Below are 25,021 nucleotides of genomic sequence, written 5' to 3'. Positions count from 1 at the left end.
AGGTACGAGGGGGATCTCATCCCCCTGTATGTAGGAAAGCAGCTTTGGGGGGGCAGTAGAAGAGGTACATATGAGTTGGATCATAACATGGGCTTTAGAGGAAAGGGTTATGCACCACTGTTTCTCAGTACCATGGCTATGATGAAATTCACAGCACCTTCCCTCTCTCATATTTTACTTAAAAATTCCTCAGAGATTTATGATAGATATCTCCTGTACAGCTTTACCCTTGGCAGTGGGTGGCAAGCTGTCTCTCAGAAATTTGTGTACCATGGCTGATCTTTTCACCTGAGAACTCCTGATAAGCTTCCAAGGAGCACAAAACCCTGCACTGTGCCATTTGGTATGTTTCAAAAGTGGCAAGAGATTAAACAGCATGCACTGAGGACACCTGGACTCTGCTGTGGTCTTACTGGATAGCCTTGGCCACACGCTGCCCCTTGGAACACTTGACTTCAAAGCCCTTTCAACTTTAAGGCTCTTTATAAAACTGACACTTTTTATTCCTTATTCACAGATTGTTTCAAAAGAAATTTATTTTAAAAACCTTATTAGCCAGCATTTGCTGATGCGCTTCAATTTGTTGTTGCTGTCGTGATGCCATTTCCTGCAGTTCAGCCAGGGTCATATCCATCCTAGGAGCACTGACCTTCCATTCAAAAAAAGAAAGAAAAAGATCAGGAAATGGTACACAAACATTGTGTTTTGAAATCCATTCATGGTGCCAGGTAGCCATTCTATTCTTTGAGTATCCGGCTTCTGAAGTATAAGGTTGACTTCTCTAGCACTTATGGAATAGGGTCCAAGCAACAGCATGCAATATTCAGAGTTCATGAGAACGAAGACAGTTAAGTCACTATTACAGCTCTGTCCTACTGGATTCTGAACAGTCATGAGACCAGAAGGTGCATATTGGACATTCTCATCCAATGGAAACTCAAGCTATAACCTTCCACTCATTAAGCATCGTGCCCACCGACACTTTTCCTGATGCCCACCAAATGTTTTTAGAAAGTGGGTGGGCCAGGTGGGGCTTTTCTCCAGCAGGCTTCTGGTTGGCCATGGAATATTTGATTGGCTGTGTAGATTTTTAAAAATGTTGCTTTGGCAGCAGCTGCCACCACAGCACAGGGATCCTGACTATGTGACTGAAGGTAAGCTGCGGCAGCCATTCTGTGACTGGCTCTGCCTCCTCTGACAGCCCTTTGGTGGCAACCATTTTGTGGCTGTGCCCACCACCCTGTGTCAGAATTCCAAAGGTGTTTGCAGGCTCAAAAAGGCTGCAGATATCTGTATTAACCTATAAAGCACCATCCCAGGAAAAGGGCCAAGCTATATGCCATGGGACGATTCAGTAGATGGAACACCTGCCCACCCCCACACACACAATGATTATGAATCTGAGTTTGATAGAGAAAATCTCTTTTCTGATCCCAAATATGATGAATATAGAGCAAAACCTATCCAACCAACTTTCTGCGCTAATAATGTTAAGAAGCCTCAAACTTTGTATTGTACATTGGCCAGTTCTCCTATGTAAACTTTCAGCATGAAGCATCTGGCACTGAAGGGTGCAAAGAACACCACTTGCTTCTCTGGGGGTTGCTCCCAAATAAAACAGTGTTGCACACTCCCTCTGTGGATGGAAGTTATCACATGAAAAAACCAATTACCAATGTGGTCTGAATTCCATCCAAAGTGAGTTTATATGCTTTACAACCTTACATCAAAGTAACAAATCCCTGAAGTCGTAATTTTCAATATCTGAATTTTAATTAGCCATTTGAGGCTTATTTATAAGAACAAGCAACCATGAAAGAAGTACAGAGATATCCACATCAGGGAGATATTTCTCTATTAAAATTAACACAAAAATTCATCAGAAGAAATTATCTGTTTGATCACATTGCAGTGACATAACTACTTACTCCGTTTTCCATTCTCCATTCACCAGGCATTTTCACACCATTTCTCTTCATGCCTGGATCTTGTAATCTTGGTCCACTCCCTTTATTAAGCAAAAAGATCCAAAAGGAAACTATAAAATTTTATTTTCAGGATTTCTTTCCAACTTTCCTTCTGCAAGGTTTGGATGAGAGAGTGGAGAAGAATCAAGGAGCTCTGCAATTTTAGTCTGGGAACAAGGTCACCCTGTAATATTTGTAAGTCAATGTAAGCGCAGCTGCAACCCTGTCATATTCTCCTAAAATGCTGCCTGTGCAATAAATGCATTAACCTTGTCTGATACACAGAGGACAATAAAGGGGAAAAATCTTTTTTCATGAACATTAAAACTGACAAGTGCTAAAATACAGCAGTAAGCTAAGCATGTGTTTTACATAAACTTAACCTCTATGACACAATCAAGGAGACTGATCAGTAAAACATGCACATTTTGCCCTCAATACATTACAGCCATGTTTCCTTTGCAACAAAAATTTAAATATATAACCAGTGCTTCATCCACACATCCTTGGATATTGCACTATTACTGTAATCATTAAAAGAAGGGTTTTCCTTTGTGAGCAAGCCAATCCAGTTGGAAATGATTACTACAGCACAACAATAGTACAATACCCAACTATGTGGGGACATAGTACTAGTCAATCAAAAGAGAAACAGAACAGGCTTCTTCACATGAGCACGGGAAGTACAGGAATGATATGCAAACTGGCCAATCTGTTTTACTAATCTACTGTATGCTGTATCTATTGTGTTAATTTAATGTAATTTGCCTGTACAGTTTTAACATTTTAGTAATTTTAAGCTCAACAGAAAGGTGGCATCTAAAACAAACAGGATCACATAAGAAATACTGACAAAATCAAACAAAATGAGTTATGTGCTCCCCAATCTTAGTAAATCACTGTAACAGAACTACAGATCTAAGCCCTTTTCTGGTGAACAGATGAGCTGCTCTGAAGAAGGATATTCTTCTGGTGAGAGGCAAATTTTAAAACACTGAGAAGACTGTGTCAATCCTGGGCAATTTGTACTCCACTGCAATTTGGACACGGGGGACAGGACGCTTCTGCCATGCAAATGTGGATCAAGTATGCCCTCTCAACAGGATACTGCTTTCAAGTTGGATCTGCACCAATACACACAAGGATAAAAACTCTGCTTACCAGTTTCCCGATTAGGGGGCCGTTCATGCCTGAGAAAGAACCGAACTTCGCTTCTCTGGACTCCACAGCGTTGCAGAAGATCCAGCATGCGCTCATTGTCAGCTACAGGGCGTTCTGAAAAGTAAAGCAAGCTCAATATATTTTCTCCTCACAAGCTGTCAACACTATCCCTTTCCCCTAAACTATGAAAATATATAGGAAAGGTAACAGGAAAAATGGTTAAAGCTGAGGATATTTCTGATGGGAAACCTGAGTTCATTCTCAGCGCTGCAGAAGAGAAGTCATTCATTCTCCCCTTCAGGTATGCACTGAGAGGCAAACCTCTGACATGGATGGGAATTAGTTTTCTAGTTTCAACTATTATTTCCCCCCAGATCTCGAGTGGCAAAAATTAAAATACCTCTGATGAGGTAGCAGGGAGCGCAGGAACTTATCTTTCTTTCAGGTACTGACAGTATTTTGGTGCAACCAATTAAGTTGATGGGCAATAGATTCAGGATGGACAAAAGGAAATACTCCTTTACCCAATAAGTAGTTAAACTATGGCATTCAATGCTAGAACATGTAGCGAAAGCCATGAGCACAGATAGCCTTAAAAGGGGTTAGAAAGATTCATGGAGCAGTGGCTGCCATGATGCCACATTCAGAGGCAACAAACGTCCGCGTGCCAGTGCCAGCAGGCACCATCAAACCCTGGCCTCTGCACCCTCTTGTTGGCTTTCCTGAATAACTGGCTGGCCACTGTGAGCCAGGATGCTGGACTACATGGACCACTGGTCTGATCCATCAGGGCTCTTACGTTCTTATTAAAATGTTTATTTCTAGAAGTCTAAGGAATCCAGGCTTTTAAATTTCATAGGTTCGCCAAACACTGCAATTGTATATTCCAAGTTATTGTGTATCTTATGCTGTTAAAGCAGTAACATAGGTTCAGACTTGATAAAAATTTAAAATATATGTAATATCTTATCAAAATTATTTTTCCCCTGGTTCAAAATTTCTGGAAATTTTACATCTCTGCTCCCAAAAGAATCCAGACTTGCTTGCTGTTTGCTTTTAGACTACCAGGATATTCCATGGCTCATTTTTGTACAAACCTCTTTGAACCACTTTAACCTCTTTGAAATCTTGCTCCTGCTTACACTGTTCTCATAAATTCTTCCTCTTTCATGCTAAACACTTCCAGATATTGGAATTGCTAGATTAGTTTCCATCCCACTTCTTATTCAGAAAAGGGTTCTTTAAGCCCAAACAGGATGTAGTGCTTCCTTTTTGTAATTGCTACATTAGCTTGGGTTACATATAATAATAATAATTGTGTGCCATCAAGTCACAAACCAGCTAATGGCCACTCCAGGACAATGGGGTTTTCAAGGCAAGAGGTGAGAAGAGGTGGCTCACCATTACCTTCTTCTCCCATCCAAGTACTAACTATGGGCAACCCAGCTTAGCTTCCAACCTCTATTGAGATAAGGCTAATCAGGGTTATTCAGGCTGCTTTGGAGTACATAGAGTTGAGATTTTCCAGCTTCAGTACTGGGATAACTCCCATTCAACCTATATTGAACAAGGACAACCTCAGTTACCCTGGCTTAAGGCAGTGGATTTTGCCATCCTCATTTCTCCCCTTTATCACTAACTTATTCAATGTAGTAAAGAGGAATTATTGCTCCCACTTCCCAGAATCTGTTGGAACTGGCATACTTTGCCCCCTGAGACTGCCCCTAAATGATACTATTTGTGACAGGTAGTGCATGCGGGCAACTGCACCCGCCAGCCTTCAGTCTCATGGAGACCAGTGAGGCACCTGTCATTTTGAAATACTCTGAAGTGTTGCATTCACATTTACCCCCACTGAGCTGCTAACCACCACAAAGGAAATCAGACATCTGCACTCTATTTGTCCTTGCAGAATTCGCCCTTCCTTCCACATTTCCAGTTTCAAGTGCAGAAATGGTTCTGGCAGCTCCTCATAGAGACATTGGTACCAGGTTAGAAGGTAAGTCTGAACAACTGTAACAGCTATATGGATAATGAGTTATCTGTGATAAATGGGGGCTTGAAATGTTTTAAAATAAGCAAATGCTATATAATGTCAACAGTGCCATGCTATCCAGTATGAAGGAAGCTGGCTCTGCTACTCTGACTACTTTATGGGGACCAGGAAATGAAAACTGTGCAAGCTGCTAAGCTTACTGTGAGTTGTGAACTACTTTACTAGGACACAATCATATTTTCTGCAACTGGCCAGCCAAATACCAACATTTGGTAGAGTTGGGTTTAATAACAGAAATACCAATCATCATCACAGACTGCCCCCAGTATTAAAAGTATGTTTCCTCCACACAGAGAGAACTAGTTTACCTAGGCCTGGTGGCCATTAATCTTCACACATTGTCCAAGACTCTTTACTTTCTATATATCTGACTCACAACACACTTAATTTAAAACCACTGGTAGCAACAACCTATTCAGTCAGTGTTAAAATGTAAACACAAGCATGGAAGCTTCTCTTATATCCCTTAATTTATATTATGGCAGCACCCAGATGTCAGAGTAATGCCAGGTTCAGAGTAATGCCGCTGGAAGGCAAGATAAAGAACAAGCAGCAACATTTTATAATATATAAAATACAAGAACAAAAAACCAACCATGAATTATGGCCCACAGCAATCATGTCAGGGTTTGCCACACTTATAGGCAACTTGTTTAGGGAGATAATGCTGTTTGCTTTAATTCAAGCCAAAAGACAGGCATATGGTGATGACACTGGAACCCCCTGCCCCCTCGGTGCCTCACATTCTATGCCAACATAATCCCCCTTTCTGCAAGATGAACATAAATGTTTATGATACCTAAGTAGTTCAGAGTAAAAAAGGAGAAAGAAAGATTTCTTTTAATAACAGCAACAACAAAATTCTGCATCCACGCTGAAGCAATCTAAGGATGACAATTTCGGGGGTGACTGTCAAAGGAGATTAATTTTATATTATAAACAACTAGGTCACTGTTATAGAAAAGGCAGCCTCGGTGGTTATTTGTCTAGACAGCTAAAACAGCTCATCTGCTAAGTCACAATGGGAAGAAAGTGCCTGTTATTTGAGAAAAAAGGGCTCTATAAAAAGCTTAGCAGGAAATTTATGGCAGTTTTTAAGTCAGTATTCTAGTAGGAACCAAAGTAAAGTGAATTCCTTTTATGGTGGGCTGTTTCAGCACACCGAGGTTGAATTCAAGAAAGTCAAGGATTACCACAAACTACCTAATGATTTCCTCAATTGTTCATTTTGGTACTGGAACATGTTTCACCCCACCTCACCCCCCCCGAACACCAAACCTGCATAAGGATGGTGCAAGGACTCGGTGGTAGACAAAGGGCAAAAGAAAGTGAAAGACAGAAGAGGGTAGTACTAGTCCAGCAAGGCTGGTTAGCCTTGCTAAGATGTCTAAGATGCCCCCTTTCATGCTAGATTTCTCAGGTCAGTTTCTGTTAATATAGACTCTGTTTGAAGGATGATCACTCACAGAACCACAAGAGGAAGCGCTATAAAGATGGGTCTTAGCAAAGAAATAAAGAACTATCAGCTCCTTACCTAAAGCCTCACAATATCTGTAGCCTATTCTAATGAATTCTTGTAGCAGAAAACAAGTATTTCAGTAAGGGAGAATGACTGCTGCACTAACATCACCCTGTAGTCTGCCAATGTGGCAAGCTGACTTAGATCAGCATGCCAATATAGTGAGCCAAGTACCACCACACTAAAATGGCCATCATGGCTCAACTTGACAGAGAATCATTATCTAAGGTTGCCAGGCAATAAAAGTGAATAGACATGAATGTTAATTTAAGATGTTAAAATGAAGTTACACCTGATATATCGTTAGCATATGCAACATGCTACTATAAGCATTACAGCTATATATATAATTAGAATCACAACATTACTTTTAAGATTTTAGAACTATGGGCTGATAGGGAATAACAATGGCTTAAACTAGCAATGCGCCTTCTGTGCTTTGTTGGGGCAGAAATAAGATCGTACACTGTATCAATTCCAATACTATTGTTGTCTACCCCTTATGAATAAATCCGATGGCCTACAGAATTTCCTGGACTTGATCTGGCTCCTTTCAAACTGCATCTTACTGTTTCACTTCTTTGGTTTCTCGGAGATCAGGGTGGGGGAGGCACAAAAATGTATTAAAAGTATGTGAAATGAATGCCTACTGTTATCATTTATGGCACTGAGCTAAGAAGATCACAAGCAATATTAGTCAGGAAAACAAAACTACATGTCAATAGATAAAACTCTATTTGTTTCTATCAATTTAGCGGGACGATAATACGAATTGTATTACAGCCTTAGAATTCCCAGAGCTCTGGCAGAACTCGTTAGAGGCCCCACCTTTATCAAAGAGACCTGAAGTATATTTTAACAGATAAGACAATAAAGCCAGGCTTTCCAAACGACAAGGCAGTGATCCCTAAGGTATTCTTCTAACAAACCAACAAGCACCTCCGTTGCCCCTTTGCCATCATTGCATATTATAAGAGCTGCATTTATAAAAACAAAGTGTCATTCGCAACAATGCCAAGCAGAAAGAACTTCCCTCAGTTTTACACAACTCAAGAATGACATGAATAAGGCCACCAAGCTAAGGGGTTCTCAGAACACCAGAAGGGCATCTGAGTCATTCTTGTGCAAGTTGCATGTATGGGTGAATGTGGATAGTATAGGACAAAAAATACAAAGTCAGCCATTTTAAAAGTAAACATATATTCTAGCCAAGGTGGACTTTACGTTTGTATTAACAATGTGGGAAACAACATTTGAAGTGTCTTTTTAATAAAGAAACTCTGACTCTTTGGCTGAAGAGTGCTGCTACGTACCTGTCCATCAGATCACTTGAACCCACTTTTCTCCCTCATAATACTTGAACCCGGGGTCATCCACTGAAGCTGAAGGGTGCATACACAGTGCATAGCTAAACTGTGGAACTTGCTGCCACAGGATGTGATCATGGCTGTCAATGTAGAAGGCATGGAGGATGAGACTATCAATGGTTACTAGTGACAATGGATATCTACTCCCTCCAGTACCAGAGGCAGTATACCTCTTTATATCAGTTGTTGGGAAGCAGGGGTAGGAGGATACGGTTGCAGTCATCCTGCTTGTGGGCTACCTGGAGGCAGCCAGTTGGCCAGTGTGTGAACAGAATGTTGGACTTGATGGGCCTTTGGTCTGATCAAGCATGGCTCTTCTTATGTTCACTTACCGTAACAGTCTTTACTGTACAGTCAACATAGAAGTGGTTAACATTAGAACAAAAGAAGTCACACGAGTATTTTATGGGCTCATCTGATCCTTTAAATAACATTCTTAGAATTAATCTTGAAGTAACTGTAGATACTAATACAAGATGACTGGCAAGGCACGAAAGGTTTTGTCACCTACCAGAGCCACACCACACTTCAGCCAGGTGGCATTCAGTCTCACCAGGCTCTTTGCACAGATCCACAACATCTCTGCAAGTGGTTTCAGGGGTGACCGGCACCTCAGTAAAGTGTTGTTCATTGTTACTGAGGTACACTGTAAGAAACATCTGGAAAAGACGAGATCAGAGTATTCGATTAACAAACTTAAAACTAAGTTGAAGACCAAGTGATTCTTTTGTTACCAGACAACATTTTTCCAGTCAACATTTTTTCTTTTTACTCGCAAGTTAAAATCCCCAATTACATGCAGATAGATGTCTTCTACAAGCAAAATGGCAAATACACCCAAAGAGAGAGAGATGCAAACTGCAACAACCTATGCTATCTTAGCACATGTATGCTAGCTGTTGCCATCTGATAGGCAGATAAGGGGGGGGGCTGAAAATAGAAAACACATGTTTAAAGTAAAAAAAAAGCAAAAAAAATAGTATAATCTCAACAGGTTTAGAAACCTATTTGGATTGAGAATTAAACTTTATAATACTGAATGCTTCAATGGCATATTATTCTTCACATTATACATGTTGACGTGTACACAGGAATCATCATTTGCTAATGCTGTGGCTTACCTTACATAAACATCTTCACGCTACTATGTATTTTGAGGGAATACAATAGTATTTTGCACATTCCAAAATAATATTTCAGAAGAACAGTACTCCCTAAAATTTCCAGTTTTTTCACTGGAAAAACTGAAAAAAATACTCAAGGAAAAACAACCTTTTTTTCTTCAAATCTCTAAAGAAGGCTCTCCTTGTGACAAAAGGAGTTAGAGATGATCAAAGAGCTTTGCCAATCAAAGTACTAAAACAGAGACAAGACCAGAGTCAGAGAGACAAGGAAGAAAAAAACTGATGGGGAAACACAGTAAGGACTGCGCACCTTTTTAAAAAAAGGTTGTGGAAGGTAAGGTTCCACTGTAATTTCCATGAACGCAAATTCTTCTGGTTCTCAGTCATTAGTGACACATTTCAATTTTTTCTCCAAACCATCTCACCAAACACCTAACTACCCACGTGCCAATTATATGTCTTACACATCACTGTTGAATATAGCCTTCTGTAAGGTAGAGCAGTAACACACCCCAGGGCCGGAAGAGAGGGGAGCAACAGGAAAAACAAGTGGGTGTCAGAAGGGACAAATTAAAGCATGGTGATCTGCTTAAGACAGGGTATCTCTTTTCCTTAAGCTGCTCAGTGCAAGAATTAACCCAAACACTCTGCAAATTTTGCCAGGTTTCTAAACTACACTTTTTTTTAATATGTAGGTTTGCTGCACAAAACTTTACTAATTTCTAACGCATAACCTATTAATGTATGAGGATTTGTTCCATCTAAAATTAAGTTTTCCAGCTGAATGACCAGGTTCTTATTTTCCTTCAGTATTCTGGAGCCCAAACTAAACTGGCTTTTCACTGATATGTTTACTAAATATTCACAACATGACACAGTCAGGCTAGTCGTGGTTCCTAGTATCAGGGAATATGAATGTGTCCTGATGAGAAGAGATTTTTGCCCCGCTAACCACAACCACGTTAATTTAAATGTACAACTTTCATCTTCACTCGACACCGAATGCTGCGGGAACAATCTTTGGGTCTTCAAGTCTATTCAGTTTCCGTTTGCTAATCAGTTTCCGTTTGCTAATCGAAGGGTGGTATTCTAACAAAGTCTCACTGCCTAAAGCAGATCCTTCCCCTTCTCCCAGCAGCCTCATGCAACCCTCCAAAAATGCATGATTAGGTCTCAGGGGTTCTTACAGATAAAAAGCTATGCGGGTCAGAGAGCGGGTAAGGAGGTGAATAAGGCAAGATTACCCCCTTCCTCTTCCACTACAGGAATATCCCATAGGTCACAATCCAATGACATTTGATGTTTACCGTATATACTCGGGTATAAGCCGACCCGAATATAAGCCGACCCCCCAAATTTGAGGCCAGAAAAGGGAATTTCTTACTGACCCGCGTATAAGCCGAGGGTCAATAAGAAATTCCCTTTATCGGCAATGCTGCGCTCTAAAATGGCGGCCGCCATTTTAGAGCGCAGGGCCCCTGCCCCAGGTCGCCCTCCCGCCGGCCTCCCAGGCCCTCCCGCCCCACCCCACCCCACCCCAACCCCAGTGCCATCCAAGGGGGGGAGGGGGAAGAGCCCCTGAACCCCCTACTTACCGGGAGACGCGGCAAATCGGCGGAGTGGCCTTCCTGGGCCGGCAGGAGGCCTTTCCAGGCCCCTGCCGGCCGGAGGAATGCGCCTGGGCGGCGGCGGCGCAGCCGGCAGGGGCCTCCTGCCGGCCCAGGAAGGTCCCTGCCGGCAGAAGAAAGGCACCCAGGCGCCTGGGCGGCGGCGGAGCAGCCGGCAGAGACCTCCTGCCGGCCCCTCCAGGCCCCTGCCGGCAGGAGAAAGGCTCCCGGGCGAGGCTGCGAGCGGTAAGTTCCTCCCTCCCTCCTCCCTCCCCCCTCCCTCCTCCCACCGTATTGACCGTGTATAAGCCGAGTTCGGCTTTTTCAGCCCTTTTTTTGAGCTGAAAAACTCGGCTTATACACGAGTATATACGGTATCTATATCAATTTTCAAAGCTCCCTTTTACAATCATCTTGTTCCGACCAGAAGATTCACAAATCTTAATTCACCAGTTAGGCAGCCTCAAATAATGCTGTAGAGGAGAAGATGGCTTTGTGGCAACTAGTCCCTTGTTAGTAGTATCTCCTGCTTTAACAGAGTTATTCTAACAGTGTTCTCTTTAGAGTCTGTTATCATACACAGCCATTAACAAGCAACTTTTACAGTGCCACTCTATGCAGAGTTACTCCAGTCTAAACCCGTTGAAATGAATGAGCTTAGACTGGAATAACTCTCTTTAGGATTGCACTGTCAGTTACCTAAATATTTTGAAATGAAGTGTGTGCATGCAGCTATTTTCAGTACATATACAGAGAGGCTTCAATTAATGAAAGATAGCAACCATACAAGAAGAAACCTTGTTCTCAGTGTTATATGGTTTTCAACTTTTATTTCTATACAGCTAATCTTTTTCAAAATAGCATGATTACATAGCTACATTCTACATAGTTAATTTACCAATTCTGAAAAGCTAGGATGGGCTTAATTTATATTTTCCAGCAAGCACAAAAGTTATTTTAAGTGACAGGGAAAGGGGGGGGGAGATGACTCAATTAGATTGTTATCAAAGTTATAAGTTGTTTTTACCAAACAAAAAACCCAGTTAAACAGTTTTTTTCATTACAGCTCCCATCTTACATCCAACACAGGTGTAAGATTTTCACAACTAGACAACCACCACATTTACCTCATTTCTGCCAGATTACAATTTTATAAATGACAAAAGGCAGCCAGTACAATGGAAGCGTTTTAACTTTCAGATAAACGCTATCCCAAACTGATAATCATACTCAAGTCTGTGACGCTAAAAGACTGATCAAGTAAAATGCAATTCTACAAGCCTTTTAAGTTACACTATTCCTAAGTATTCAACTATTTCATATTAGCATGTTTGAATATTCACTATTCTTAAACATTAAAGTAAATGACAAAAAAACACATGTTAAAATGTTAATACACTCTTCATTTCATAATTGGTTGCACAATGTCCTAGGACAAAGCTTACAGAGAAATTTTATATTTACCTATTACTATGGCTGATGGTCAGCATATGTTCCTGCCTTCTCAGTTACTGCAGACACAATCCAGTTTGTACTGCTTTGGCACTTAGCCACAACTGTGAGAAAGGAAGTTATGATGCAGAGTAGGTGGAGTACGGTAGGAAGTGCAGCATAATTGTTGTGATTATTCTGGGACTGAATATACGGGAGCCTTTTGCCCTTTGCTTGTCTCATGGGAGAACATAAAACCCTAGGCCTTATATTTCACTCCTAAACTCTAAGGCAAGATAACCTTTATTGTCTAAATGTAATGACAACTTACAAAACACAGCTTATGTTTGATACTGACCACCAGACAGAGGTTATTTCTAACACAAGTGCTCCCTGCACTCACTATCCTCGTTCAAGAGATCTACTTTTCAAGTGTTAAGAATGGAGAAGAAACTAAGAGCGCATTCCTGAGGGGGCGTGACCCTGTGTTGGCATAAGTGCCCGTTTAACCTGGATAACGGGCACTTATGCTGTCCCAGGTGGCATACATGCTGGTGCCTGGGTGCCCCAAAGTGGCGCGGGCCTCTGCCACACCAAGACCTAAGTCCCAGAAGCAGCAAGCTATGCCGGCGTGGCGTCGGGAGGGTCGTTCCTGGGGCGTTCCAAAGGGCGGAGCTGACGTTAGTCAGCTTCTTAACCCCTTTCGCCCCAGGAAAACTCCCTTGAGCTGCGGCATGGCACAGCCTCACTGTTTGCAATGGGGTATTTTCCTCTTTTTTATTGTTAAAATAAAAAACAATGGCAGCCGGGAAGCCTCTGAGGAGGTTGCATGGCTGTGCTGCTCCCAGCAGCTGCGGATCTACCCCCTTCCTCAGGAATGGGCTGGCCATACTAAGAGAGCCGTTCTGATTTTTGCTATTTTCTTGCTCACACTCAGATCTACATCCACAACAAAGAGAGCCTTCAAATGTCAAAACCCACAAGTAACAGACCCCATTTCTCCAGCAATGTAGTCACAAAGCAGCAACATTTGGTAACATCTCATAAGTCACACAACTTCTGAGTCAAAAGACCTCCTGTGAAGTCTTTTCTAATTAGATCAAATACACACACCTGCTAAGGAAGCTGCAGCAGCTGCTCAAAACATTTCTCATACAAGTTTCTACAATTTCATTTAGGTTTATCAGTTGAGCACCTTGATGCCCTTATGCTTACGCCACCTGGAGGAAAGCAAAGGGACTCCTGTGCACCAAAACTGCTACTTTATACAGCATGAAACATACACCAAATACATAAATACAAACACAGAAGGCATACCAGCAATTCTGAAAAAAGGTATGTTTGCATCCTAGAAGCCAACACACACAGAATATGAAAAGCAGACAGATATTTGGCCCCTGTGTCTTTTGTAAGATAAAAGCATTTCAGATTAGTAGCAAAAATTAAACTTAAAACAAACATTTAACCTAGAAGTACTGGCAACCAGAAGCATGTACTATAACCAAAAAAAGTTTATGGCACTTCCGGATTGCAACATTAGGGCCTGCAACCCTGGCTATGCAGAGCCAATACTGCATTTCTGACTGTCTATCCAAAAGCACACTGCAGCATCCTCTCTAGACTAGAGGCAAAATCTTCCATTGTGTAAGATTCTAGTGTAAGCACTAGAGTGGCATTAATCCTTACTTTATTTGCCAAGAAGATTGGACGCTACTGCTGTACATTGCACAGCCTGAGCCTCCTTTTGTTTTCCATCGCGCAGTTTTCATGGCACAAAAGCCAAGCCAGTTTTTTTTAAAAAGATACGTCAAACCACTTTCCATTTTGGCTGTCAAAGCTGAACACATCCAAGAAAGCACTAGCTCTGAATATGGTTCCCAGTTCATGTACCTGCAGTTTCTTTGGATCCTAGACATAACTCCCTAAAGTGATATTTCAAATAAGCCCAGATGTACAACTGAGCTTTACTCAGAAGGTACCACAGAGCTGGGATAGATTTCAAATCAGGTTTTGGGTTCGCACCAACAATATTCACAGCATCACTATTTAATTACTAAAAACATTTCAACTAGGTTTTCAAACACATCTTTTATTTCATGTGTCAAGATAACAACACCAACTTTCTCAAAGAGCAGAGATGACATTTGAGTTCCTTTAGGATCCTCTTTCAGAAGTCAACCCTTTATCCTTTCACTAGGTGTCCCTGAAAGGCCAAACAGACCCTTTTGAACAATTTACATAAGACTAAGAACAATTTACATAAGACTAAGACAGGCTTCATTACAACTGGTGCCACAATTTGAACTGCATTTTCATGGCTTATTTTGAACCCTATTCTATCCCCTTCCAATGCACCACAGATGCGGCCCTTTTGATTGTACTTAGAATAGAGTCGCCTCCATATCTGAAGTGCTGTTAAAAACAACAACCCACTGTCAGCATTCAAAATCAATACTGTTTATAAACAGAACAAAGTAATTGAAGCAAAAGTTTCACAATAAATATGAAGCTCTGCTGGTGCATTAATATACAGGAGACGACTGCCCTCCACATTGCAGTATGTTAAATCCACACACTGCGCAAGCCTAAGCCCCCCAAAATGACATTTGTGTGTGATGGAATTTTGAATCCAGCGATCGTAAGCCTCAGTTGTCTTGCTTCTCAATTACCTGCAGCAGACACACAAGCTGGCTTTGTACTTAAAACAGGTTCTGTAGTTCCCCTGACAGGCCATTCCCAGCATCAGAAGTGCAGTTATGTCAAACCACTGAGAGGCTTTAGGCCAGCAAAAGTGTGTTCAAAGAGGGGCCCTGTGGGATGCTATTGTGAGGATTGTACAATTGCTTGAAATACATATACTATACTATCAAAAGCAAATTAATGCTTCTCATTCACGAGTCAGTTCAAATGCTAACAACCCTTCAAGTACTATCAAATTATATTTCCACGTAGGGCACTCAACTGCAGAAACTATGATGTTTGCAAATTAATGACTGGAGCTGACTCTGTTACATGTCTCTGAAAGCACTGTGCTTCCATATAACTATTGGCTTAGAAAGACCACACAATCCTCACTAACCACATAGCATGCAGCCTCTTCCATGTGGAGGCCTGCCATTCTAAAGCATTATTTAGAGTGCTCACATAATCTGAAACACCCCACAGCACGCGGACAGTTACCTTCCATCCCAGCTACCTCTTACACACTTTCTGCCATAGAATCATAGAGTTGGAAGGAACCACCAGGGTCATCTGGTCCAACCTTCTGCACAATGCAGGAAATTCACAGCTACCTCCCCCACACACACCCAGTGCCCAGAAGATGGCCAAGATACCCTCCCTCTCATGAACTGCCCAAGTTCATAGAATCAGCATTGCTGACAGATGGCCATCTAGCCTCTACTTAAAAACCTCCAGGGAAGGAGAGCTAACCACCTCCCGAGGAAGCCTGTTCCACTAAGGGACCGATCTAACTGTTAGAAAATTCTTCCTAATGTCTAGATGGAAACTCTTCTGATTTAATTTTAACCCGTTGCCATGTTGCTTAGTAACTGAAAAAGACATAAACCCTCACGTCAACACCAGTTAACTGATACTAGTAACCATGCACTAGGTTTCAACCCCTTTTTCTTTATTTGCAACATGTGTCGGTGAGATACTGACATGCATCAAGGAGACAAAAAAAGGAGGCAAATGCTTCTATTCTGAAATATAGCACATTTATATTTAAACCATATAAATGCCTATTGTTCAAGTTTAGGAAATTTAGAAATCAACTGAAAAGTTGACCCTGATGAAACTCAGAGTGAAATCAACTTCATGCAGAACTAGAGGGGGGAAAGACTCATTTAATTTAAAGCATGGTGCTAATTGCTGAAGCTGCATAGGCTCACTGAAACTACACCTCCAGCATCAAAAAACTTCCAAATTATATACAATGGTGGAAATAAATCCTGCTAGTTAAGCATTCTGATTAAAACACATTTTACAACTTGATATACACCAGTTCACTTCGTAAACCCTGGTGTCAATTTCCAGAGATCTACAGGCTAACAAAGCACCATTAGAAAGCAATACTTTTTCATTCCGGTAAGATGTAACAGCTTCAGCTTACTTTATATCTTTGCCATGAAGAGGTTTAGAACAAACCTGAGAAGCTCCATGAAAAGCTTGCCTGCTTTTTAGTCTTACTGCCATTATAGCCACCAGAGATTAGGGCAGAATATATTTCTTGAAAAATATTCTAGGGCGTTTGTGTGTGCAAAATTTTACATCTCTATAAACATTCATCATGTTATAAAATTAGTAATGATGGATGATACTCAAGAAAATATTAGGCAAGCTTGACAGTTTCAAAGTTGTAATTAATGTTTTCCAGCTGATTATCCCTAGGAATTGTGTGAGTATATGTGCATATTATTGATTTGTAAGAAGTGGGGTGAGGAATAAACCCACAAATATATATAATACTTCAAATAAAAAAATGTTAAATCGAATAATGTCAAATCGAAACCAAAGCTAAAATTGAAGTATATGCTATATTGTCTTTACACTATTGGGGCTTTATATTAATATAGGGTCTTTAAAATATTTGTTTATTAAATGAAAATCAAAACTACCATGCTAAATCAGATCACACCTTTTTTTAGTGCAGTGGATAGTTTCCCAAAAAAACAATTCTTATTTGCATTTTTCTGGAAAACACACATCACTAGCCAGGAAACTGATTTATTTATTTATTTATTTTAAATACTGCTAGCACCTGTGCTGTGATAGTAGCCTTACCAGAAGCATGTGTAAACCGGCCTCTAGATATTAACGAGGATGGCCCAGGCTAGCCTGATTTCGTCAGATCTCAGAAGCTAAGCAGGGTTAGCCCTGGTTAGTATTTGGATGGGAGACTACCAAGGAATACCAGGGTTGCTGTGCAGAGGAAGGCACTGGCAAACCACCTCTGTTAGTCTCGTAACATGAAAACCCCAAAAAGGGGTCGCCATAAGTCAGCTACGATTTGAAGGTACTTTACACACACACACGCACACGCATACAGTGTCACTTCTATGAACTCTATTATAATAGGTGCTATGAAATCTTAAGATAAGCGTGGGATTCCCCAGAATATGATGTCAGAGGTTAGTGTTACTAGTGAACATAAGAAAGGCCCTGCTGGATCAGACCAAGGCCCATCAAGTCCAGCAGTCTGTTCACACAGTGGCCAACCAGGTGCCTCTAGGAAGCCACAAACAAGTGATAGGCTGCTAGCTTTGAAAAAGGTCAGCTCTTTCAGGAATTTTTTTTATTTCTAATCTCCAGGAAAAAAATCTTGATTTATATTGTTTATGTGGCTGCTTTTCAGTTTAAATACTTTCCAAGCTAATAAGAAGACAGGAAGGAAAACCAAAAACAGAAGAGTAACAGAACAGGTGAAAACTCTGTTATAGTACAGGGTGTTAGAACAACAGAAAAGATGGTCTGTTTCTGTCTTCTTCTTTTTCTTTTTTGAAGAAGAAGGCAGATCTGGTCCCTTCCCGTAGACCAGGGGTCTCAAAACCGCAGCTCCAGAACTGCATGTGGCTCTTTGGCCCGTTGAGTGCGGCTCTCCGGTTCGGAGCCCCTGCTCTTGCACCCGCTCGCACCGCAACCAGGCTGCGGAGCTGGCGCGCCTGAGAGAGAGCTGGCGAGCGGGCGTCTGTCTCTCCTCCCTCCCCCGCCGGGGAGAATGGCTGGGTCCCCCTTTCCCTTGCCTTCAATGGTTGGGAGGCTAAAGCCTCCCCTCCCTTCTAGCCGCGCGATTGCTCGGCGGGCGGCTCGGCGGTTCCTGCCCCCCCCCACCTATCAGCTGTTGGGCGGTGCGGGCTTCCTTTGGTAGTCTTGGCCTCCGGCTGAGTCCTATTGGGAGGCCATGTCTACCCACTGGCTTTCTTGGCGGTAGACCTGGACTCCGAGGAGGAGAAAAAGTCCCCCTTCAGAGGCCAGGTCTACCAATTGGCTTCTATGGGCCTCCAGAGGCCAGGTCTACTGCCAAGAAAGCCAATGGGTAGACCTGGCCTTCCAATGGGACTCAGCCGGAGGCCAGGTCTACCAATAGGCTTTTATGGTGGTAGACCAGGCCTCCAGACGAGGACTCCAGACGGGGAGGGGAAAATGGCAGGGACTTACAATTTAATTTTTATCAATAAATAAGATCACTATTAAGTATGATATCAAGTTTTATTCAGTGTACCTATAGTTTAATTAGGACTTAAAACTTTAAAGTTTATTAAGTTAATAAACAGTGTACCTACCTATATAGTTTAAGTTTAAGAAATTTGGCTCTCAAAAGAAATCTCAATCGTTGTACTGTTGATATTTAGCTCTTTTGACTAATGAGTTTGCCGACCCATGCCGTAGACACTTGACTGCATGACTGTTGACAATCCAAAGATGTGCTACTGCGTTGTTACTTGCTCGACATACTGTCTGAATTTCCTTTATTCCTCTTCTTCTCACTCTTGTTTGGACAAGCGAGATGCCCTCCTTACCCAAGAGCAGGAGGAACCCTCACGGTAAGTATCCAAGTTTCTTTTCTTCCTCTGAGGAGGAGGGTAACTTGAGAGTTGGGACTTCCAAGAGCTGTGTCCCTTGATCCGGGTGGGAACTAATCCTCATCCACCACGTGTTGCAACACTCTTTGTTTGAAGACTGTCAGCTAAAGAAAATAAATTCAACTTGTCTGTCAAAGGTCGAAATGGAGGACTATATCTCTTCCACCAAAGCTTGATGATCAAAGGCAGCAGAGGTGGCTGCACTTTGCACGGAGTGTGCTGTGATACTGGGAGGTACGGCAATATTGCTAGCCTTGTAAGCCTGGAAAATACATTGTCTGATATCGCAGCTAACTGCTGACCTCGACATTTTCTTCCGCTTGTTCGGGGCAGTCAATGATATGAAGACTCCTAATAGACTCAGTACACCTGAGATATATGTGAAGCACATATTGAAGGTCTAGCATGTGCCATGCTTTTTCTTTGTCATGTTTCAGCCATGGGCAGAATGATGGTAGATAGATCTCTTGTTCTCTGTGGAAGAGGGTATTGATTTTGGGGATAAAGATGGTGTTTGGTCACAGAACCACTTTATCTTTATGAATAAACTGGGGCCAACGGGCTGCACAGAAGACGGGAGGGCACCGCTGTGTCATGCCCAAGCCGCCATGCACAGCCCCGACAATCAGCTGGGCCCTTCAGGCGGGGCAAATGCCGCATTTATCACCCGATCATGGCCGGCAAGCTGGGAGGAGGGGGCAAAGGACCATGCGACCTTTGCCCTCACCACCGGCCAGCTGGGGTTCCCTGCAGCGAGCTGCATGGATGCAGCAGAGCAGAAGCCCGGGGTCAGGGCTCGGATCCTATCTAGAGTGGGCCAGCCCCAGAGGCCATTATAGCCTCAAAAAGGGCAGAGTCAGGGAAGGGGAAGAGGCTGGGAATTCGAGGGGCTTAGCCTTTATAAGCAGCTACAGACAGTGGCCGAGAAGGAGAGAGCTCCAGGACAGACTGAGGAAAGGCTATCTCTGGGAGCCAATAGAGAAGAAAAAGGGCTGTCAAGACAGGGCAACCTCTCTCCCTTATCTGAGGCCACGGAAGCCAAGCCTGAGGTGGCATCCAGGGGCTTCACAAGTATGCTGCCAGCAGGGGGCGGTCTGAAAAATCCTCACAAGTATATGCAGGGTTCCCAGAAAGTCTGCCTTCCATAGACCTATTATGTTTTATTACAGGTGAGCCATAGACCTGTTTCAAACAAGTATCTTTGAGGAAGGCATTTCGCAATTGGACCATCTCCAGAGAAAATCACCTCTCTCTGGTTACCAGCCATAAGACTAGGACACACAGGACCATGTGTCTAGAAAAGGTGACCAGAAAATGGGCAGGTTCACCTGGGAGTATTGAACTTAACTCTCCACCATGCCACTGAATCAATATGTTACAGAAAAGTACACAAGCCAGTCAACATATTAATAGATAACCAGTTTGTCACAGCATCTGATGGTGAGATACCTTAATCCAGTGCTGTCAAACTCAATTGTTAAGAGGGCTGGATATGACATACATGTCACCTGGTCAGGCGGGCCATGCCTCGCCAGCCCAGATTGAGAATGAGGTGGGGGGGGGAGCTGCCTCGGCTGTCTCACGGGCCAGATAAGAGTTCTCAAGGGGCCAGATCCAGCCCTCAGGCCTTATGTTTGACACCCCTGCCTTAATCTCTTTGAAGAAAAGAGTTGTACTTCTGGCTATCACAGCAGGCTAATTGCCATTAATGCATTACTAATAGGTCTAACTAATCCTACCCTAAATCTTACATACATCAGCTCTTTCATGAGGCATGTATGTCCATGTTATTTAAGTGAAATAGTACTTTTTTGTTTCTCTTAAATATACTGTTTTACCTACAAACACTTTGAGCATGTATTAGTTTAACATTAACATTACCTATTGTTATCTCAATATTTACAACAGTTAAAGAGTTCCCTTAGTGTAGTGATTGCTTTGAGAGGGGGAAATGGGAGTGCTTTTTTTCAGGCTTTACAAGAGACTTCAAAGGCTACAGTTAGGTTGCACAGCACAGGTAATTTTGAAGTCCTCTGTTAGTCTCTTGCCATTAAAACCCCAAAAGGGGTCACCATAAATCGGCTGCGACTTGACGGCACTTTACACACACACACACACACGAGCGATCTGTTTATAATGAGTTCCCTAGAATTGTCAAAATGACTAAAATACATGCAGAGTTTGCAGTGTGTATTAGAAACTCAAAAAGTAAATTCAAGATACAGTAAATTCAAGTGTTTAAGCTCTATATGGCTTACCATAGTTGACTGGCAAGTACACTCAAAGCTCCAGAATACTAATTTCTTGTTATTAGAATTCACTCCTACATAAGCATGTATAGCTGTAAGTATAACTATTTGCAAAATTTAATCCTGATGCTCATCTGTGACATTAATTATATATTACGAATAGTTCAAAGTAAATGTCCTGTGAGCAGTTCCAAGACAGAGCCTTTAATAAAAAGAGACCTTTAAGCTTATATTAAAGAAGGCCTCTACCACCTTTGAGCTGGATAGTCCTGTTCTTCAGACACAGAACACTAAGGAGTTCATGCAAACCTGTCAAGGATATATAATGCCACAGGTGGTATTCTTTAATATCTACTTCAAGAGCTGCTTCACATTTTATACATCTTAAGTGGGCAGGTGTCTACCTTTTGTGCATCCATATAATACCCGCAGTTTGAAAAAAGGTGCAAGGACATTCAAATGTGGCAATTATACCCTGTAGGTCTGAAACTAGCCTATGCTAAAATACAATGCATGAGACAATGCAAAAATAGAGACTAATTATGTAGCAGAATGCTCTGCCATGTGTTTCAACTTCTCACTTTGGCTACACAGCAGTCACACTCCCACGTATCTGTAGCATATGAAAAGGTGAAATAACTGTAATCCTCAGTTTGATTTAACTCTTCTCTCTACAGGCATTATATCCTTTTAAAGTGTTTTATAATATCATTGGTTGGAGCATGGTTGTGGCTATAAATATTCTTTTGTTAACCACTATCTAGCTTGTTGGGGAGGGAAGGCAGCATGGTATAGTTAAATCTCATCACATCTCAGAAGCTAAGCAGGGTCAGTACTTGGAAGGGAGACCACCTAGAAAGACTCTGCAGAGGAAGTTAATGGCAACCCACCTCTTGTTTCCCACTTGCCTTGAAAGCCCCTTGCTGGGGTCACCATAAATTGGCTGTGACTTAATGGCACTTTATACTCACATCTAACTTGTTGTATTTGCCTTACTCTCTGCCAACCAGGAAAGTGGAAGAAATGACAGACACCAGTAAATTAAACAATGACTGATTATTTATATCATTAAGATGTAAATTTTGTAGCAGTATAAGTAGTAATAGATACCATTTTTCTTCTCATAAAGTCCTTCCAACCCTGACTTGGATGGCCCAGGCTAGCCTGATCTTAGAAGCTAAGCAGGGTCGGCCCTGGTTAGTATTTGGATGGGAGACCACCAAGGAATACCAGGGTTGCTGTGCAGAGGAAGGCACTGGCAAACCACCTCTGTTAGTGTCTTGCCATGAAAACCCCAAAAGGGGTCGCCATAAGTCGGCTGTGACTTGATGGCACTTTATACATACATACATACATACATACATACATACATATATATATATATATATACATACACACACACACACACACACACACACACACACACACACACACACACATACACAAAGTCCTTCCAACTGTTAAATTGTATATGCAAATATGAACACTACATTTGGAAGAATGTTGAACAACATGAATTACTGTCATCAAAATGTATAGGGAAAACTCTCAGATTTCTCCCAGGTTTAAATTCCTGCTTAGTCAACCATGGAGCTCACTGAATCAGGATTACCATAGATCAGAGCATAAACTACCTCATAGGGATGTTGTGATAATATAACAGGAGCAAGAATTATCATTTTATTTTTAGTTTACAAACTTTATATCCCGCCTTTCTGTCCCTACAAGGGCCACTAAGGCAGCTAACAAATTAAAGCATGCATAATAAAATGACATTTTAAAACCATTAAAACCAACCAAAAAGAACAAGGCATAATTAAAACACTTAAAACCAGAATTAAAATACATACAGAGATATAAAAATGACAATCAAAACATTAGACAGGAAGGAGGGATCAACGCCAGCTCTTTGAATTGTGCCCGGAAACAAATTGAGAGTCAGTGTAGATGGGCCAAGACAGAGGTGATATGGTCCCTACAATCCAATCAACATCCAGACATCAGCACCTTGCAACAACTGAAGTTCCCTAGCACTTCTCAAGGGCAGCCCCACATAGAGCACACTGCAGAAATCTAATCTAGATGTAACCACAGCATGTACCTCTGTGGCTACATCTCTTCTGCCCAGAAAGGCTACGGCTGGCTAACCAGCTTAAACTGCTAAAAGGCACCCTTGCCACAGCTGCCACCTGCTTAAAATACTAATACTTACCTGGTACTCTATTGAGATTTTTGGAATCATTTCTGCTTTATGCAGATTGTACATATTGTATATATTTGTGCTTTGTATGTGTCATGTATATGGTCCTTGTTTCATCTCAGTAGCTTATAAAATTTGCACTTTGTGTATATATATCATCCTGTACTGTTTTCCTAACCTCGTGGTATTAGTACAGAGGTGCCTTTTTTCTCCCCACCTGCTTACCCAGCAGTAGGCCTGGGTCCAAGAGCACCCCCAGACTACGGACCTGTTCCTTCAAGGGGAGTGCAACCTTATCCAGAACAGAGGACATCTTAAACCCAGGGTCATACCTTCCACTCACCAGTAGTACTTCCATCTTGTCAGGATTAAACTTCAGTTTATAAACCCATATGCACACCAAAACTGCCTCCAGGTAACCTTTTTTAATTGTCAGGTGGTATAATGGAACCCAATGAACTTCATGCAAGTGGCAGAAAGCTACATAACAGAGTCACATAACTTCAGGCATAACACGGTAAGGGGGGGAAGCGAGCACCAGTGTCAAGGCCAGGACCATGGGAAGCAAAGCAAGAGTCCTGGTACACAAAACATAAGCCAAGCCCCAGAAGGTATACCATATTGAGGAACAAGCCACGGGTCAGAGATCTCAATGCTCAGCGGCATTGCTTTGCTATCCTACTGCTCCTCTCGCACATGCACACTCGTAGCATGTCCGTCCAAAAAGCAGCACACACAATATGATGGTTCTACAGGGTCTTCCAACCCCCAACCCATGGGCCAAAGCCTCACAGGAAGGATACAATACAAATGTCTTCTGAAGTAAAACATTTAAACCCTTGGTTTAGCTACTGTCCTTAGATAATATGCAAGCATTATTCTATAAGAAATGTTTAAGTGAGTACACTTTCATAATACACCCAATCAGGCCATCAGAGCAGTCATTCCTCCAACCTGTATGAGAATTTCTCCAACCAATTAAAAATGGTCACTGCTCCTACATGTATGAGAAATGTCCCAATCAATTAAAAATGGTATTCTCAAAATACATAGAGCAGAATAGTTCAGATGTCATTTATTATTATCTGTAAAGGAACATAACGAAGGAGTTTACTAAGAATTGATATGAATTTACTACCACCCCTCCTTTCATTTTCACCATCAGCAAACCGATTAGATCTTCTATTAATTGAAACAACGGGAAAATCCCATCATCAGCTGCTCTGATTAGTGCACTAACTAAGTTTATCAGGCAACTAACCGAAGTCATGCAATTTGGAACAAGTTCCATAGAAGACAAGATAGTTAATAAGTGTACTCCTGAGCAGATTCTATTGCCAGAATGTTTCCTTAGCTTAATTGCAGTAATCTTTTAAACAAACACCCTACTATTATCCTGTTTATTCAGTTTTCAAAGCAAGTCAGTTCCCTCAAAGCTCTCAAAGGTTTCATCTGCAGCATTCATTGCTCTATCATTAGTTACTTCCATAACAAACATTCTGCTTCATTTATTCTACCAGACCACCACACATCATGCTCCTATTGTAGGCGGAAGATTCATATTCATTTTGGTAAGAAAAGCTACAATCTCTATCATCCACAGAACAGGGAAATATTTCCCAAGAGATCAATAAAATCTTCTCACAAATGAAATTTCGTTACTGTTTACTAAGTAAATCAATTGTTGAAACTTGAAATTACTTTTCTCCTGAAACCCCTTAACATTCATGGCAACCAGAGGTCTTTTGTAAATTAA

The 25,021-nt window shown here is 41.7% G+C and overlaps 1 protein-coding gene across 1 annotated transcript in view; it reads right to left on the bottom strand.

Moving 5' to 3' along the window:
- The window catches only part of TP53BP2 (tumor protein p53 binding protein 2), a 53,393-nt gene that overhangs the window by 24,465 nt on the left and 3,907 nt on the right, over positions 1-25,021 (bottom strand). Inside the window, exons 2-5 of the mRNA XM_056852664.1 lie at positions 8,582-8,729; positions 3,129-3,242; positions 1,929-2,008; positions 548-649 (exon numbers count right to left, since the gene is read on the bottom strand). Of these exons, the coding sequence (XP_056708642.1) occupies positions 548-649; positions 1,929-2,008; positions 3,129-3,242; positions 8,582-8,729 (444 nt within the window). The remainder of the gene's footprint in view (positions 1-547; positions 650-1,928; positions 2,009-3,128; positions 3,243-8,581; positions 8,730-25,021) is intronic.

This window comes from Euleptes europaea, chromosome 7 (assembly GCF_029931775.1).
Source record: "Euleptes europaea isolate rEulEur1 chromosome 7, rEulEur1.hap1, whole genome shotgun sequence".
In the NCBI taxonomy this organism is placed as follows: domain Eukaryota; kingdom Metazoa; phylum Chordata; class Lepidosauria; order Squamata; family Sphaerodactylidae; genus Euleptes; species Euleptes europaea.
The sequence above is the reverse complement of the archived record's forward strand: the minus strand, read 5'-3'. Positions and strand labels throughout refer to the sequence as shown.